Below are 16,392 nucleotides of genomic sequence, written 5' to 3'. Positions count from 1 at the left end.
TTCTGGGAAACTGCGCTGGATCCCCTATCAGGTAACCTGCCTCTTCTTGACTGTCACAGCGCCCTGTGGTCAACCCCCCACCCCCATCAAAGCACACTTTCCTTTGCATTGTAATAGTCTGTTTACTCCGTCTGTCTCCCTCACGGGAAGGTGAGCCAGCTAGTCTTCGTTAGAGAGCGCGAGTGTTTTGTTCATGGCTGAATCCCCAGCTCCTGGACCAGTGCCGGGCCCATAGTGGGCGCTCAGTAAACACTTACTAAGCGAAGGAACGAATGCATTTTGCTAAATGATGCCAGGTAGCTTTGCAAAAAAAAGCTCCGTGAGGATGTCCGTTTCCTCGCCTCCTCCCCTGAAATGTGTATTGTTCCTCGTCTATCCCATGCTCTTAGCCAAGTGCCAGCCGGCCGAGGAAATTTCCGCCCTCTCCCCAAGCTGCAGGCCGAGGCGGTTAGGGAACATCAGGTGCCCAGGTCCTCCGTGCGGGACGCCAGGGGGCGCCAGAGGCGGCCGACCGTGTAGCGCTGAGCTGGCCAGTGCGCGGGGTCCGGAAAGGGGTCCCGCCACGCCTGGGGGAATCCCTGCGCCCTGCGCCCCGCCCCGCAGCAGCTCGCCGCCGAGCGGTCAGTGCAGCTCCGACCGCACGACGTTGGAACAGCCCCCGCCCGGCTTCTAGCGCCACGCGGCGCGAGCCCCACCAGCCCCTCGCGCACCTGCTTGGGGCGTGGCCTCCGGCAAAGGCGCTCCTCGATTGGTGCAGAGGTGACAAAGGGGGCGGGGACTACTTTGGCCCCGCCCCGTCGGTTGGAGTACTTAAAGGAGTTGGCGGCTCAGCTCCGCTCACAGCGCAGCGGCTCGGCCTCGCGGGAGAGGGTCCGTACGACGCCAGCACCGCTCGGCGACCCCGGCTTGCTTCGGCCACCATGCCGCGCTCTTTCCTCGTCAGGAAGTCTGCCTGCTCCCGCCGGAGGCCCAACTACAGCGAGCTGCACGACTCTTCTCCAGGTGAGTGGACGGAGACCCCGTTGGGGAGGGCTTGGGGGGTGTTTTAGGGGAGCGGACGTGGGGAAAAGGACGAGGAGCCATACGCGAGTCAAGGGAGTCAGCGCGAGGAAATGCGGAGAGGGGTGAGGAGCCCGCGGCAGGTGGATCCGGGCGGTTGGGGGAGGGCCTTTAGAGGGCGACGGTCTTGGTTTGAGGGCAGGTCCCAGCTGCCGAGAAGCAGAGGAAGCCCGCGAGTGAAAAACGAGAGCGGGGTCCTTCTTAGGGACAGACCCTGGCCAGGGGCTGGGAAGAGTCCGGAATGCAGAGGATTTGGGGATAAAGGAGGTGGGGGTGGGGGGAGAAAAGATGTGTATGAGGAGAGGGAGTGGGACATGGGTGGTGCCTCAGCTGGGGTGGTTGGGGTGCTGGGGTCTTGCCTTAGGCTGGGGACTTGGGGAATTCCAGAGGGAATTACCGCCATGAGTTGGGGTTGGGAAAGGGGGGTCCTTTTAGGTTGTGGAGGCTGAGGTGGGAGAACCAGGACTTGGGTGACGGGTGGCCTTTTTGAGGCAGGAACCTAAAGTATTAAGTGTCAGCCCCATTCTACCCCTGGCCCATATCCGGCTAATGTTTGTTGACTGACTGACTGATCTAATGCCTGACCCTGCCTTTTTCTCGGTCTCTTCTCAGAGTTCACCTTCCAGCAGCCCTACGACCAGGCCCACCTGCTGGCGGCCATCCCACCTCCCGAGGTCCTCAACCCCACGGCCTCACTGCCCACGCTCATCTGGGACTCTCTCCTGGCACCACAAGCCCAGCCTCTTGGCTGGCCCTCCCTTCTACCCCGGGAGATCCCCAAGGTTGTGGAGCTGACCTCCCTGTCAGACGAGGACAGTGGGAAAGGCTCCCAGCCTCCCAGCCCACCCTCGCCAGCTCCTTCCTCCTTCTCCTCCACCTCAGCCTCTTCCCTGGAGGCCGAAGGTTATGCTGCCTTCCCAGGCTTGGGCCCATTGCCCAAGCAGCTGTCGGGGCTCTCAGGGGCCAAGGACCCCCAGTCTCGCAAGGCCTTCAACTGCAAATACTGCAACAAGGAATACGTCAGCCTGGGTGCCCTCAAGATGCACATCCGAAGCCACACGCTGCCCTGCGTCTGTGGCACCTGCGGGAAGGCCTTCTCCAGGCCCTGGCTGCTGCAGGGCCATGTCCGGACCCACACCGGTGAGTGCCCCTGCGGGCTGGCTGCCCTTCTCCCTGACCCCTCCGCCTTCTTTACCTGCTCTGGTGAGACTGGGCTTACTGTCCATTTCAGGTTGTAGACACGGCGTCCTGTGACTTCTGGCTCAAGAGTTCAGGGGCCTGGCTCTCTGAAATGTTGGGCAGAGAGCTAAGCAGATGGGTTAAGGGGCTAACTTTACAAGTGCCTCTGCAATCTCAGTTTCTCAGCCAAATGGGTTAGAGCTGGATGTGGGAGAGGTGCAACCAACACCTTGCTGTTGGAACCAGGTGTGAAGGGGCCCTCTCCGCCCCACCCTCTCCCAGCCCACCCCCACCTCAGCCGGTCAGGATGTTGTTAGAGGCCCCCCACCTGGCTCTGAATGCCACTTGGAGAACTTTCTCAAACCTTGGGCTGCTGATGTTTCACTCTGAGCCTCAGTTTTCTCATCTGTTAATTGAGCATAAGATACCTGGGATGGGGGGAGGGGGGCAGGGTTCTGTGTGGGTTAAATGAAAGAAAGAATACAGAAAGCACCTGAAATGTGTTTGGTACATGATCAACATGCACAAAAATGGGTAGTTGGTATTTGTTCTGCTTCCATGCTGTGTGGCCTTAAGCAGGTGATTTAATCTCTCTGAGCCTCAAGAGTATGATTGAATAATCATATAGGGTGGGTTACGAGGGTGTTTTATAAGGTGGCTATCGAGATTCAGTGTCTCTTGAATCACTTAATAATAAGTTATCAGGGTGGCTCTCCCCACCCACACCTTGGAGTAGATAAACTCAATCCTATTATGCAGACCCCAGAATACCTTTGCTGGCAGAAAACACGATTATGTCTTGGTATTTCAAAAACATAATACTTAATGTGTAGAAAATTGTGAAATGGAGCCTTTTCTGTCCTTTAACTTTCTAGAAATGGGCAAAAAGTAGCCACTTTTCAGAACTTGAATGATGGTGGCTACCAAGTTTGGGGCTGCTCTTTGGGGAGTGACTGTTGAGGGAGAAGGTTCAAGGGTCATAGTATCAGCTTTGGGGTCAAACTGTCTGGTTAGAGACTCAGTTCTGGCATTTCCTGGCCCAGGCAGGGGCTGACCTCTGAGCCATGAGGGTCAGTGGGGTAGCTTGTGAGTAATACATTTTGCAGGCATTATCGGTGTCATTGGTACTCCCAGAAAGTGGCCCTGGCATTCTCCCAGCTTGCAGACTGTGGCTACCCATTTCTCTTACTCTGTGCACAAATGGTCCTGATTTTAACATGTACAAGTCCAACTCCCTGGCCTCTGCCCTGGGTGCCTGCCAGCTGATGGGGCTCTATTTGAGGTGAGTTGGAGCCACTGTGGCCCTCCTCTCCTCTCATGAGACATTATTTAGTGTAAAGGCATGGCTCAGACACGGAAAGCGTGTTGAAATTCACCATGGCCATTCTCATTGACACCCATTGTGTGCCTTAATGGTGGCTCTGGTGGGTGGGGCTGGCGGGGTAGAGCAGGTGCATAGGGCATCGGTGCCCAGCACCTGTTCTGGGCCGCAGCTGCTGGCCCACAGCGTGTCAGGCCCCTTTAATCCGGGGAGTATCGCATGTACAGTGTCCCCCTTGGCGGCCTTTGTCCCTGCCGGCCTGGTGCTGATTTCACACTCGCCAGGAGCACCATAAAGGCGTCTGGGGGTGGGGGATCAGTGCGGGGTGGAGGTCTGTGCCTCCTGCTTGCACACAAACCTCCACCACATCATATCCTCCAAGGCCTCCTCCCCCTTTGTTCAGGCTTATGGCTAGTCTACTTAGCGTTAAAGGGGTGTTCATTGAGCACTTGCTGTGTGGAAGTCAGTGCTCAGGGCTTCCTTCACTGGTGTTAACACATAATTCCATCAATAACCTTAGGAGGGAGATGCCATAATCCCCACCTTACAGATGAGGAAACTGAGGCACAGAGAAGGAAGTTACTTTCTCAAGACACAGCTTATAAGACTGGAGACTGGGCTCCTTCACCTCCCCCAGGTGGTTAGAGGGAAGTGGCTTTCTGTGCCCCGGGGAGTGCAGAACTCCATCTCATTTGCCAGATTTGCTTAACCTTTGTTCACAAACGAGTGTGTGAATGAGGAGGAACTTCACTTAGACCTTGTAGAATGCAATCATCAAACTCTTCAGGCCTGGTATGCAGAGGGTGCTCAATAATGGCAGAGCAGATTACATCCCTTTCCCAATTCTCTGGCTAGGTAGCCCCCTCTCTGCTTCAGGAGACAGCCTTTGAATGGATAGGTTCCACAGTCAGCCTCAGGCATCTGACTTCTGGACCCCTTCTTCCCAGTGCCCAGTACCCTGCCCCAGCACACAGTAGGCTGATGTAATTCATTCATTCCCTGCTGTTCTTGAATTCCAGCACTGGGATTTAACTAGCGGGCCATGGCCTAGGGGCTTATCAGTGGGAGGGAGGAGAATGGCATTTTATTTATTTTTGTTTCTTTTCTTTTTTTTTTCTTGAGAATTGAATTTTTTTGGAAAAGAATATTCAGTGTTATAAAATAGTGCCCAGCACATAGTGGGAGCTTCATAAGTATTTGTGTACCTAGAGTACAAGACTTCCAAAAACAAGCTCATCCAGGCAGGTGGCTTGAGGCTCACAGGTGGGGAGGGGTTTTAAACAAATCCTCAGGTAAAGGGTTCTGTAGCCTCTTGGGCGGGGCAGACAAGGAGACTTGAAATTACTCTGAGTGATGAGCTTCAGTTTGGCCCGAGCAGTGGCCACATCTGCTGGAGTGGGCTGGGGGCTAAGGGAGCCTTTAAGGCTGACTCTTCTTGCTCTGTCCCCAGATGAAGCAAATTCAGGAGACAACAAGGAACACCCACCACAGCCTCCTTAACTGAGAGGCAGTCTGGGGAGTGGTCAAAATCAAGGACTCGGTCCTCGGCCTGGTTCCTGCTGGCTGACCCTGCATATGCTACTTAGCTTCTCTGTGCCTCAGTTTCACCCCCTCTAAACGGAGGCAAGGACGGATGAAGTGAGAAGTGTTTTCACACTGTCCCTGGCACACGGTGTCCAGGGAACGCAGTTGCCGTCATTGTCCGTTGAGCACTGCTGCCAGCGCTGTGTGGATGACCAATTATTCTACATTCGCTGGCACCAGCCAACCCCCGTGAGTGGGGGTGAACGGCACATGTTACATGTGAGCCAAGGAGGCCCAGAGGAGCCAGGGGACTCGCTCCAGGTCACAGGGTGGGAAGCAGCAGAGCTCCCAATCCAAACCAGGCCTTGGGACACGGGACGGCCTGGTTTTTCTGGGTCATGGGACTCCTTCAGTGTAGGGGTGAGCAGGGCTCTAAAGCCTGGGGTGGGTGGGTAGGGATTTTGAAAAATGTCAGCTGTTGTCGGAGAGACCGAGCAGTCCCCCTGACTGCCTCCTGCTTTCTCTCCCCAGGGGAGAAGCCCTTCTCCTGCTCCCACTGCAGCCGTGCTTTCGCCGACCGCTCCAACCTGCGGGCCCACCTGCAGACCCACTCAGACGTCAAGAAGTACCAGTGTAAGACGTGCTCCCGCACCTTCTCCCGCATGTCCCTGCTCCACAAACACCAGGAGTCAGGCTGCTCAGGGGGCCCCCGCTGACCCCCACGGCTTCTGCCTCTCCAGACCCTCCCCCTGCAGCAGCCTCCCCCAACTCTGGAAGGAAGGATCCCTGCATCCTTCTTACCGCCGTGGAATTCCCTTCTGAGCCCCCCTTCCGGCTGTTTTAGCTTCGGGGGGCGCTGAGGACCATTTTCCAGTGTGTCTGCTCGGGGCCTCGGTTGGCTCTGTGGACGGCTGATGGGAGGGTGGCCCCTTCTGGCAGCCACCGCTCCCCATCGAGCGTTCTGGAGTTGGCCTTGATGTGTGGGCTTGTGTATCCAAAACTTTGGATACAGCTGCTTTGAGCTACAGGACAAAAGCCAACAGACTGATAGAGGCTCCCACCCCACTCAGGGGACCCCACTCCTCCCCACCCCGGAAACCCTCAGGCCACCTCTCCAGGAGGTGTGAGCAACGCAGTGATCCACCCCCGGGGCGGTCTCTGACACAGGACATGTCTAGACCCCAGGATGCCCCAGGCCCGGGCAGCTATTTCAGCCTCCTGTTTGTCATGGTGGCACCTGTTTCACGGGCAATTTAACAGCGTCTCAAAAGGGAATGTGAGTAATTGCCTTCACTTGTCGGGGGCCCAAATAGGGTGCTTCGGCCCAACCAATGTGTCTCCCAGAACTATTTTCAGGGACCCAACAGGTGGGCCCAGGGGGAAGATGTTTACATTTTTTTAAAGGTACACTGGTATTTATATTGCAAGCAACATTTTGTACTAAGGAAACATTTTGTATAGTTATATGTACAGTTTATTGATATTCAATAAAGCGGTTAATTTATATGTAAGACAGTCTTGGTTTTTCTAGAGGAGTGGGTATTTCACAGGGCCTTTAGGGAGGCGGTGAGGGGAGGGATTGGTGGAGCTCAGATAGTACTGACACAGCCTTAAATCTTGTCCTCTTAAACATCATGTGACTGGACTCCTGGGTTTGACAGAGACCTTGTTTGTGCAAATGGGCTTTCCTGTGAGCCTGTGTCCTGTGTGATGTGGAGGTGGGGAAGCACCTGTGGCTGGGCGGGGGGGGGGGGGAGTGGGGAGGTGGTTGCGGGGGGAGGGGGTTTGTCACAATGCGGCGGGGTGTGGGGGGGTAGGCTCCTGCACTCTACATGTGGCGCTTACTCTCTGTTGACCATTTTGAAGCTGACCAGGCCCACAGGCTGCGAAGCTGGCTCCCTGGGTCTTATCAACTCGACAGGCTGGGGGCTGTGCCCGGCGCTGCAGGGCTTCGGGAGAGGGCTGGGCTGCTGCTCCTGGCTGACGAGTGGAATGCCACGAGCAAGAAGGGGACAGAGGATGTCCTTCCTGTTTCCAAGGGCTCTGGGCCCCGCTGGCCTCCCTGTTGGACCCACACCTCTGTCTGGCCGCTGGGTACCAAATGGCCTTTGATGCAAGGAAATTGTCTGGCTGGAGCCAGGAGGGTGAGAAGCCAGGCCAAAGGGTAGGGGTCATTCAGCTTCCTGCTCAGGACAGGACGGGAAGACAGTCAGCTTGCCTCCTGGGCTGGGATAATTCACTCCTGGCTGGCAGGCTGTGGTGGTGACCTCACCTCGGGGCCCTCCTGGGGCCAGGAGAAAATGAGTGTCCTTTCTGAGCACAAAAGGTGCTGAAGGTGCCAGTTTCCTGCGGGGAGCTGAGCAGGCGTGCAGGCGGCCCAGAGCTCGGAGCCCCGGAGTCAGGCTGGGGGTGGGGGGAGCTTCATGTTCCAAAGGAGAGATGATTCTTTCTTCTAAACAGGAAATGGTGACCCGCAGGCCGGGAGCAGCCCTTAATGACTTGCAGCTTTCCTCCCAAAAGAAAAAAAAAAAAGTTCTCTAACAATCGCCAAATTGTAGCCGGCCTCCCTGAAGGGAAGTTAGAGAGTTGGGGGGGGGGGGGGGCGAGTTGGGGGCCCTGCAGGGCTGGGCATCAATTTGCTGAAGGCCTACTGTGTCCCAGGTCCCCAGGCTGCCACTTACATCCACCCCACAGTAGGTGCTGACATTGAAGGAGAATGAATAAATGACTTCACTCCAAGGGATGGGCCTGGTGGAAACCCCCTGCTGGCATTTAAGGTTGGGTCTGTCCTGGGGGCCAGGTATGCCTGGCTCATGCCCCTGACTCTCAGGGTGCTTGGAGCAAGGTTCTCCTGGACCCTCAGTTTCTGCTTCTATAACATGGGGTGATGATGGTGCCTCCCTCTGGTTTAATGAGCTGTGTGTGCGCCAGGTCCTGTCCTGGGCCCTGGGGGTACAGCCGTGGACAGATGGACAGTCCCTGCACTCACGGAACTTACGTTCTAGCTGGGAGACAGAAAACAAACAAGTGATGAAATAAACAAGTCGCTTTCCTACAGTGACGGTGCCAAGATGGAATTACAGTGAGCACGTGCTGGAGAGCCATGGGTGGGGCTCCCTCAGATAAGGCAGGCCCAGAGCTGGAGAGGGAGCTGGAGAAGGGCTGACATTCCAGTGGAAACCTGAAGGAGGAGAAAGTTCCAGTCAGGGGAGGGTGCAACAAGGGCAAAGGCTGAGGCTGGGAAGAGCCCCCCCCCCCCCCAGAAAGACCAGGGGCCTAGGGGCTGGGGAGGCAGGTGGGACTGGTGGGCCTGCCAGATCCTGCAGAGCCTGTGGGGTTGGGGTCACAGTGCAGCCCAGAGGGCAGCCACTGGGGCTTTTAAAAAAATATATATATATTTTTTATTGATTTCAGAGAGGAAGGGAGAGGGAGAGAGAGAGAGAGAAACATCAATGAGAGAGAATCACTGATGGGCTGCTTCCTGCATGCCCCACACTGGGGATCGAGCCTGCAACCCAGACAGGTGCCCTGACCGGTAATCGAACCGTGACCTCCTGGTTTATAAGTCGATGCTCCATCACTGAGCCACGCTGGGCAGGCAGCATGTATTCCTTAAGGACAAGGACATTCATATAACCAGAGTTCAATAATCAAAATCAGAAAATTTAGCATTGGTGCGATGCTCTGTCTAATCCGTAATCATGGATTGTGGTGATTAAGTTTTTCCAACTGCCCCAGTGATGCCTCCGTAGTCCTTTGGAGGGTGGTGTGGGGAGAGACTCAGCATTACAGGTTGCATTTACTTGGCCTGTCTCTTTACTCTTTTATTTGGAGACAACGCTTTTCTTGGTCTTTCTTTTTTTTTTAAATATATTTTTATTGATTTCAGAGAGGAAAGGAAAGGGAGGGAGAGATAGAAACATCAATGATGAGAAAGAATCATGGATCAGCTGCCTCCTGCACACCTCCTGCTGGGGATCTAGCCTGCAACTGGGCATGTGCCCTTGACCGGAATCGAACCCAGGACTCCTCAGTCTGCAGGCCGACGCTCTATCCACTGAGCCAAACCAGCCAGGGCTTTTCTCGGTCTTTTGTGACTTGGACATTTTTGGAGATTTCAGGCCAGCTGTTTGTAGGATGTCCCCCAAATTGGACTTTCCCAGCGCTTCCTCGAGATAACTGTAAGTTTGGGTTGTGCCCCTGGGGCAGGATCCCAGAGGTGGTGTGTCTTAGTGCAAGGTGTCAGGAGGCACAGGAGGTCAGGTTGAACATTACTGCTGATGTCAACGTGGACCACTTGGTTAAGGTGGTGAATGCCAGGTTTCGCCTGGGTAAAGTTCCTCTTTTTGTGCTTAATCCGTATCTTGTGGGGAGACATTCCGAGACCATGTGAATATCCCCGTTATTCCTCAAACCTCCACCCACGAGTTTTAGCCCTCACTGGTGATTTTCGCCTAAGTCAATTATTACTATGGTGGCTGCCAAATGGTGATTTTCTGTTTGTACTGGTTGGCTTTCTACTCCTCTGAGCTTCCCCTCTGTCCTAGCAGCACCTCAGAGCTGTGGGGGTGGGAGAAGTGGGACGGGGAGCAGCAGGGTCGGGATGGGGGTGGGGTGGGGCGGGCATGAGATCCTCCCCTGGGCTTTTCTTTAAAGTGAGTCCAGAAAATAAATTGGCTGTAAAGCTGCTCGCCATGCAAGTGTCCAGGCAGGCAGGTCTGGGGCCAGGGCCACCTCTGGGCACATCTGGGCCCCATTAGTGACTGGGCAGCTACTCATGGATGTCTCTTGAGCTGGGATGGGTGGAACCCTGGTGGGCAGGGATTGATCCTCCTTGCTCCTTTTTGCTTTCAAACCGTCAATTTCACACACGTTATGCGAATTAATGTTTTCATTTAAAAACATGAAAAGATTAGATGTGAGGCACAAGTGCCATGTGACCAACACACCAACCTTTACTGCCCCCAGCGTGATGCTGTGATTACCTGTTTGGATTAGAGAAAATAAACATGTATATGTAGATGCACACGTGGCTCTAATCTCACTCCTAGGAAGAGCCAAAGCCCTCACCTTGGTCCATGGGAGCCTCACCTCTACCTCTTCCCCTCTCCCACCCCCTCACTCCCTCCAGCCCGGGGCCTTCTGTCACCTCAGGGCCTTTGCACTTACAGTTCTTCTGCGGGAAGGCCGGGCCTCCAGAGCCGTTTGGCTGGCTCCCCTCCCGTGCATTCCAGTGCCCGCCCTGTTTTTCTCCATAGCACTTGTCACCGCCAACAAACCATCTATCTCACCGTTCACAGTTTCTCTGCTGACTGGCTCTCCCACCAGCATGTCAGCTTCATGCGGGTGGAATTTTGTCTGCGTTACTCACTGCCAGGTCCCTGGTGCCTCATGTCCTGAACACAGGAGGCGTGCACTCAGTAAAACTTTGCCGAATGGATGACGGACACATGTGTGAACCCAGGAAATACAGCGTGATCACCACTCTTAGGGAGCACCTTCTCTGTGTCAGACTCAGTGCTGAGCGCCACACAGAGATGAACTCATTAAACCTTCACAACTGACTCCAGAAAGAGGAAACCGAGACACAGAGAGGTTAAGTAACTTGCCCAGGGTCACACAGCAAGTAAGTGGCAGCGCTGGGATTTGAATCCTGAGTTCTTTTATGACTGTTGTCATTTTGTTTTTTGTGTTTTTTTTTCTACCTTTGCAACGGGTGTAATTAAAACTTTTAAAATCGAAGTCCACAAAGTCTGTGTCTTTAACTACTACGCTTACTTGCCTATAACCTCTCCCCAAGAGGGGCCTGTGTTGTCCTTTAACCAGTCTTCTGGAAACCCCACACATCCTTCCCCAGCCAGGTAGGCAGCCAAAGGTGTGTGTGGACATGGGGTGGGGGTGGACCCAGGAGGAACTGGGTGGGGTGGGGATATCCTGTGTGGTCCCTGCAGCCCAGGAGAGGTTCCAGACCAGGAGCTCCATGAGGGCAGGACCACCCACCTGGCAAGACTGCCCTCCCACCCGGGCCTGGACCCGCTCTGGGTGACCACAGTGGGGTCATGTATTAGTTTCCTAGGGTTACCATAAAAAATTCCCACAAATTGGGTGGCTTAACACAACAGGAGCTAATTCACAGTTCTGGAGACTGGACGTCTGGAATAAAGTGTTAGCGGGCTGTGCTCCCTCCAGGGCCTCTCGGGCAGCATCCCGGCGTGCCCCTGCCAGCTGCTTCCGGCGGCTCCTGGCAACCCGGCGTTCCTTGGTGCACAGCGGCAGCGTTTTGCTGTCCGCCTCCATCTTCACGGGGCCTTCTGCGTCCGATTCCGCCCTGTTCTTTCTTCTTCTTATAAGGACACCAGTGATTGGATCTGGGCCCACCCTAACCCAGTCTGACCTCATCTTCACTCGATTACATCTACAGAGACCCTATTTCCAAATAAGGTCACAGTCACATGTTTTGGAAGTCGGGACTTAAACATATCTTTTTGGGGGACAAATTCAACCCACCACACGTGGCTACCGCCAAGGGCGCCCAGGTCTTCCTCAGAGCCCCTGAATGCATCCTGGAGCTTTTTATCATTCACCTGCCGAACCCTGAGGAGAGGGGGGAAGCCAGTCTAGAGGGTGGCCGGAGGAGGAGGAGGAGGAGGAGTTGAATTTTGCCCCTGTGATTCCTGGAAGAAAGAGGGCCAAAGGCAAAAGCTCCTCTGACCCCTGACCTCAGAAGGCACTGTGTGAGCCGGCCTGGAGATGGAGGAGAGCCAGCCGAGTGGGAGAGGTCAGCTGGACTTAGGGCCAGGGCCATGCAGCCCTGAGGGCAAGTTCTGGATTCATCCTGAGCGCACGGGGAGCCACGGGAGGGTTTGAGCGGGGGTGAGGGAGGGGGACATGAGTGGATTAGTTCTTGGGGAAGATCCTTGGAGTGGCTGTGTGGGGGCCAGGCCAGCAGCAGGCAGGTCCCAGTCCTCCTGGTGGCTCGCCCAGGAGATAGAGGGAAGGGTGGAGTCAGAGATTTTGGGAAGTTTGGCCACTCGTGGACTGGAAGAGTGAGGGAGGGGATCAGGGCAATGTCTTGTCTGGATTTTCCAGCAACTGAAGGAAATAAAGACCAGTGAGGCAAAGAGCCACCAATCGGTCAAATAATAATAATAACAACAACAACAACAACGACAGCAAACATTTCGTGAGAGTTCGCTTCCGGGTTTGCACAGATTTAATCTTTGCAACAACCCTGGGCAATGTGAGTGTAAGAGCCGGGTTCTGGAGCCAGACTGCCCGGGCTTCCGTCTCTCCTCCACTGCCTACCTGCCGGGTGACCCACAGCCAGCTGGCTCCGCCTCCCTGCGTCCACTGCCTCCTCTGAAGGGTCGCTCCTCCGGCCCAGGGCTGTTGTGCAGATTAAATGAGTGAATCCTTACAAAGTGCTTGGCCTCGGGCCTGGCAGAGTAGATCCTCAGTAAACACTGGCCATTATTATGCCCATTTTACAAACAGGGGACTCCAGGCTCCAGAGGGTAGAGAACTTGGCCAGAATCACACCAAGAATAATCCTGATGTTTCTGGTTCTTTGTGTCTGCTCACCCTCACGCCCTCATGAAAGTAGTCTGGGGCCTGAGCTGGCCTGCTGACCCCCAGGGTCTGGGATCCTGTGCCCCCTGGAGCCTGGAGTGGTGCCGGGTGACAGGGGAGCTGGAAGCTCTCCATGAAGTCCTGGGTCCACCTCCCCCCCACCCCCCACCCCCGGGTATAAGCTGGAAGGGCCTCAGGTGAGGGCAGCAGGTGCTCCAAACCCATTCTGTTTAGCTGGCGCGATGGCCTGAAGTAAACACTTTTATGGGGGCTGAAAGGCAGAAACAAGGAGAAGTGAACCCCATGTGTTACTCTGCGGGGCGCACAAAGAAACCTAGTTTTACCCCCAGGAAAATGCCCGAGCCTGGCCAGGGGCTTTCCTGAGGAACGCGACCCTTTCTCTGTGGATCTGAGTGCCACCCATACCTCACTCCGTGACCCTGGACGAGTCCCTGCCTTCTCCGGGCCTCACTTTACACATCAGTAAACCTTGTTCAACCTTTGATCCGATAATAAAATAAAAAGCACATAAACACATCCCCCCAGCACTTCTCAGAGAGCAGAATGCTATAAACAACCTACATGCCCAGCACGAGGGGACTGGATGTGTTCGCTGGGGTCCTCGCCTGTTCTGAGAACTCTGTGGCTGTTATAAAGGGCAGCACAGCCCTCAAAATATGTATGGTGTGTGCACACGGACGGAGGAAGAGAGGTGCCTGGCGTATGACAAGCACTCCAAATATTTCTTGAATGATCAAATGAAAGAACAAACGAGTGGTGGGTACTCAATGCATATCTGTTGACAGGAAGAAATTAAAAAAGAAGGCCTTTCGGACTGAATCATCCCAGGTTCGATTCCAATCAAGGGCAAATGCCTGGGTTATGGGCTCGATCCCCAGTAGGGGGTGTGCAGGAGACAGCCAATCAATGATTCCCTCTCATCACTGATGTTTCTCTCTCTCTCTCTCCCTTTCCCTTCCTCTCTGAAATCAATAAAAATATATTTTTTAAAAAAGGAAGGACCTGTAACACATGTACCCTGATCACTCGAGGATGTTTTTCCATTGATTTTTAGAGTAGAGCGGGGTGGCGGGGGAGGGAGAGAGAGAGAGAGAGAGAGAAACATCGATGTGTCTCTAGTTGCCTCCTGCATGCACCCTGACCGGGGCCAGGGATCGAGCCTGCAACCGAGGTATGTGCCCTTGACCAGAATGGAACCTGGGACCGTTCAGTCTGGAGGCCGACGCTCTAACCACTGCACAACCGGCTAGGGTGAGGTCACTGCCTTCTTATAGCTTTTTTATCTTTTCTGCTTCCGTTGCTTCCCCACAGTGAGCATGTCTTGGTTTGCAATCAATCAGTCGACATTTTCGTGGATAAACTGGATGTTCACGTGTTTACTTCAAAAGGTGCCGACACCTGCTGACAGGTGAAGGGAGCAGCGAGCAGAGCCGCCTGAAAAAATGTATGGTCTCATTTGCTTAAAACGTTCCTTCATTGGTATCCCTCTTTGCCCTCACAGAGAGGCAAACGTGTGCCCCGGGGTCACCGTGGTTCTGTGTGGATGGCGGGGTGGCTGGGGTTCGAATTCTCTTCTTCAGATATCTCTGAATTTTCTACGATGGGCATGTGGGGTTTTTGTGGTTATTTTTCTAAACAGAAACACACATGCTGAAGAACCATGTTCAAGACCTGGCGATGTCACAGGCTGAAGGGGGTCCCACGTGGTGATGGTCACGGCCGCCTGTCGCTTTCTTGCGGGCCGCGGGGTGATGTCTGGATGTCATTCGGTGCCCACCCTGGGCACTGCCCGTGGGTTAACTTCGTTCTCAGCCTCTGTGTCTACGGGTGGCCCGTTCTCCAGCCCCAGCGGGTCCATTATTCACCGGGAGTGTAAATATTTACCATGCAGGCCGCTTACTGGCCGTGAGAAGGCCGATCTGATGAGTGAGTGAGGCAGAGACTAAACTCCGAAAGCACGGGGGACTTTCCTGAGGACACACAGCTGTGAGGTCATTGGCTCCTCCAGGTGTTTTTTGGCGGCTTCATTGCGATCGAATTCACATACTGGACAATTCATCCACCTACAGCGTACAATTCAGCAGTTTTTAGGATGTGCACAAGGTTGTGTAACCATCCCCACACGCTAATTCCAGAGCATTTCATCACCGGAAACAGAAACCCGTATCCCTCAGCAGCCATGCCCCGTTTCCTCTTCCCCTCCCCCGCGGAACCTGTCATCTGCTTTCTGTCTCTGTGGACCTTTCATACAAATATGGAATCACAGAAGTGGATCGTACAAATCACCATGTGTCCTTTCGTGCCTGGCTTCTTTCACTCAGCATGGTTTTGAGGTTTATCTGTGTTGTAGCATGTGTCAGAACTTGCTTCTTCCATTCCACGAATGTTCCACTGATGCTGTACCACGTTTTGTTTATCCATCCATCAGTTGATGGACATTTGTTTCTATGTTGGGGTTCTTAGGAAGATGCTGTGGTGAACATTCCTGTACAGGTTTTGTGGGGACCACAGCAATGAATGAAAGACTTCAAGTTGCACTACATCCTTGCCAGGATTTGCATCCTTGAATTTGCATCCTAACAAATTAACTTTGTTATTTTTGGGTTTTATTTTGTATTTCAGCCAGTTTAGTAGGTAAGTGTGTGAGTATGTAACCGTTTTCTCAAGATGTAACCAGCATACGATAAACTGCCGTATATAAAGTATAATTTAGATGAGTTTTCCTCTTGGGAAATAAGAGAGTGGATTTTTGGGATCTTTGCTTAGGCACCAGGATTTGAACCAGGGTCAGCCTTGTCCCAGGCCAGGTTGATTTCTGCTGGTGGGACCCACTATCTTGGGAAGGAGAGGCTGGGGTGCCCCTGATGGGCCTCAGTTGTGACCCTCCCATCTGGGTCTCTCTGGGCAAAGGGCAGGTCTGTGGCTACAGCTGTGCGCCCCGGTGACGACAGCTCAGTCCTGTCTGCATCTAGCACACGTGCACCGACCCCACACACACGACTGCATGTGGGGCCGTGTTCCAGGCACCAGTGATGCAACAGCAAACAGGCAGGCCAGTCCCCGATCTTGAGAGCTGACAATCCAGTGAGGGGGACATTCGAGGAACCCCTCCCAGAGATGCTGCAGGAGAGGAGTTCGCCAGACAAAGAGAAAGTCAGTGGGAGGAGGAAGTTGAAGGCAGAGGGAGGAGTAAGTGCAAAGGCCCTGTGGTGGGACTGTGCTTGGTGTATTCAAGAAGAGACAAGGAAGTCAGTGTGGCTGGAGGGGAGCAAGGTGGCCAGAGGTGGGAGAGGGGGTGGGAGAGGTGGGCAGGGGCCCACCAGTCAGGTGTTTGCATTTTATTCTAAGTTAGTGGTCGGCAAACTCATTAGTCAACAGAGCCAATTATCAACAGTACAACGATGGAAATTTCTTTTGAGAGCCAAATTTTTTAAACTTAAACTTCTTCTAACGCCACTTCTTCAAAATAGACTCGCCCAGGCCGTGGTATTTTGTGGAAGAGCCACACTCAAGGGGCCAAAGAGCCGCATGTGGCTTGCGAGCCGCAGTTTGCCGACCACGGTTCTAAGCTATAGGGAGCCACCAGGGGATTTTAGGTGGAGAAGTGACTTCCCTCTGGCTGCATGTGGGAAACAGACCAAGGGAACTGAAAGGAAGTGGGAGACAAGAGAGGAGCCACCTGCAGGCCTGGCTTCCGTTGGAGAGCGGGGAGGAAGGTG

The 16,392-nt window shown here is 54.2% G+C and overlaps 1 protein-coding gene across 1 annotated transcript; it reads left to right on the top strand.

The window, feature by feature from the left end:
• The first annotated feature begins 791 nt into the window (after nt 1–791).
• SNAI1 (snail family transcriptional repressor 1) lies at nt 792–6,594 on the top strand. The gene is made up of 3 exons (XM_008141169.3): nt 792–1,002; nt 1,672–2,199; nt 5,615–6,594. Exons 1-3 carry the CDS (start codon nt 921–923, stop codon nt 5,797–5,799), a joined length of 795 nt encoding a protein of 264 aa, XP_008139391.2. The 5' UTR covers nt 792–920; the 3' UTR covers nt 5,800–6,594.
• The last annotated feature ends 9,798 nt before the right edge of the window (nt 6,595–16,392 follow it).

Source organism: Eptesicus fuscus, chromosome 12 (assembly GCF_027574615.1).
Source record: "Eptesicus fuscus isolate TK198812 chromosome 12, DD_ASM_mEF_20220401, whole genome shotgun sequence".
NCBI classification, from domain to species: Eukaryota; Metazoa; Chordata; class Mammalia; order Chiroptera; family Vespertilionidae; genus Eptesicus; species Eptesicus fuscus.
Note: the sequence above shows the minus strand (reverse complement) of the source record. Positions and strands in the feature narration are given on the sequence as shown.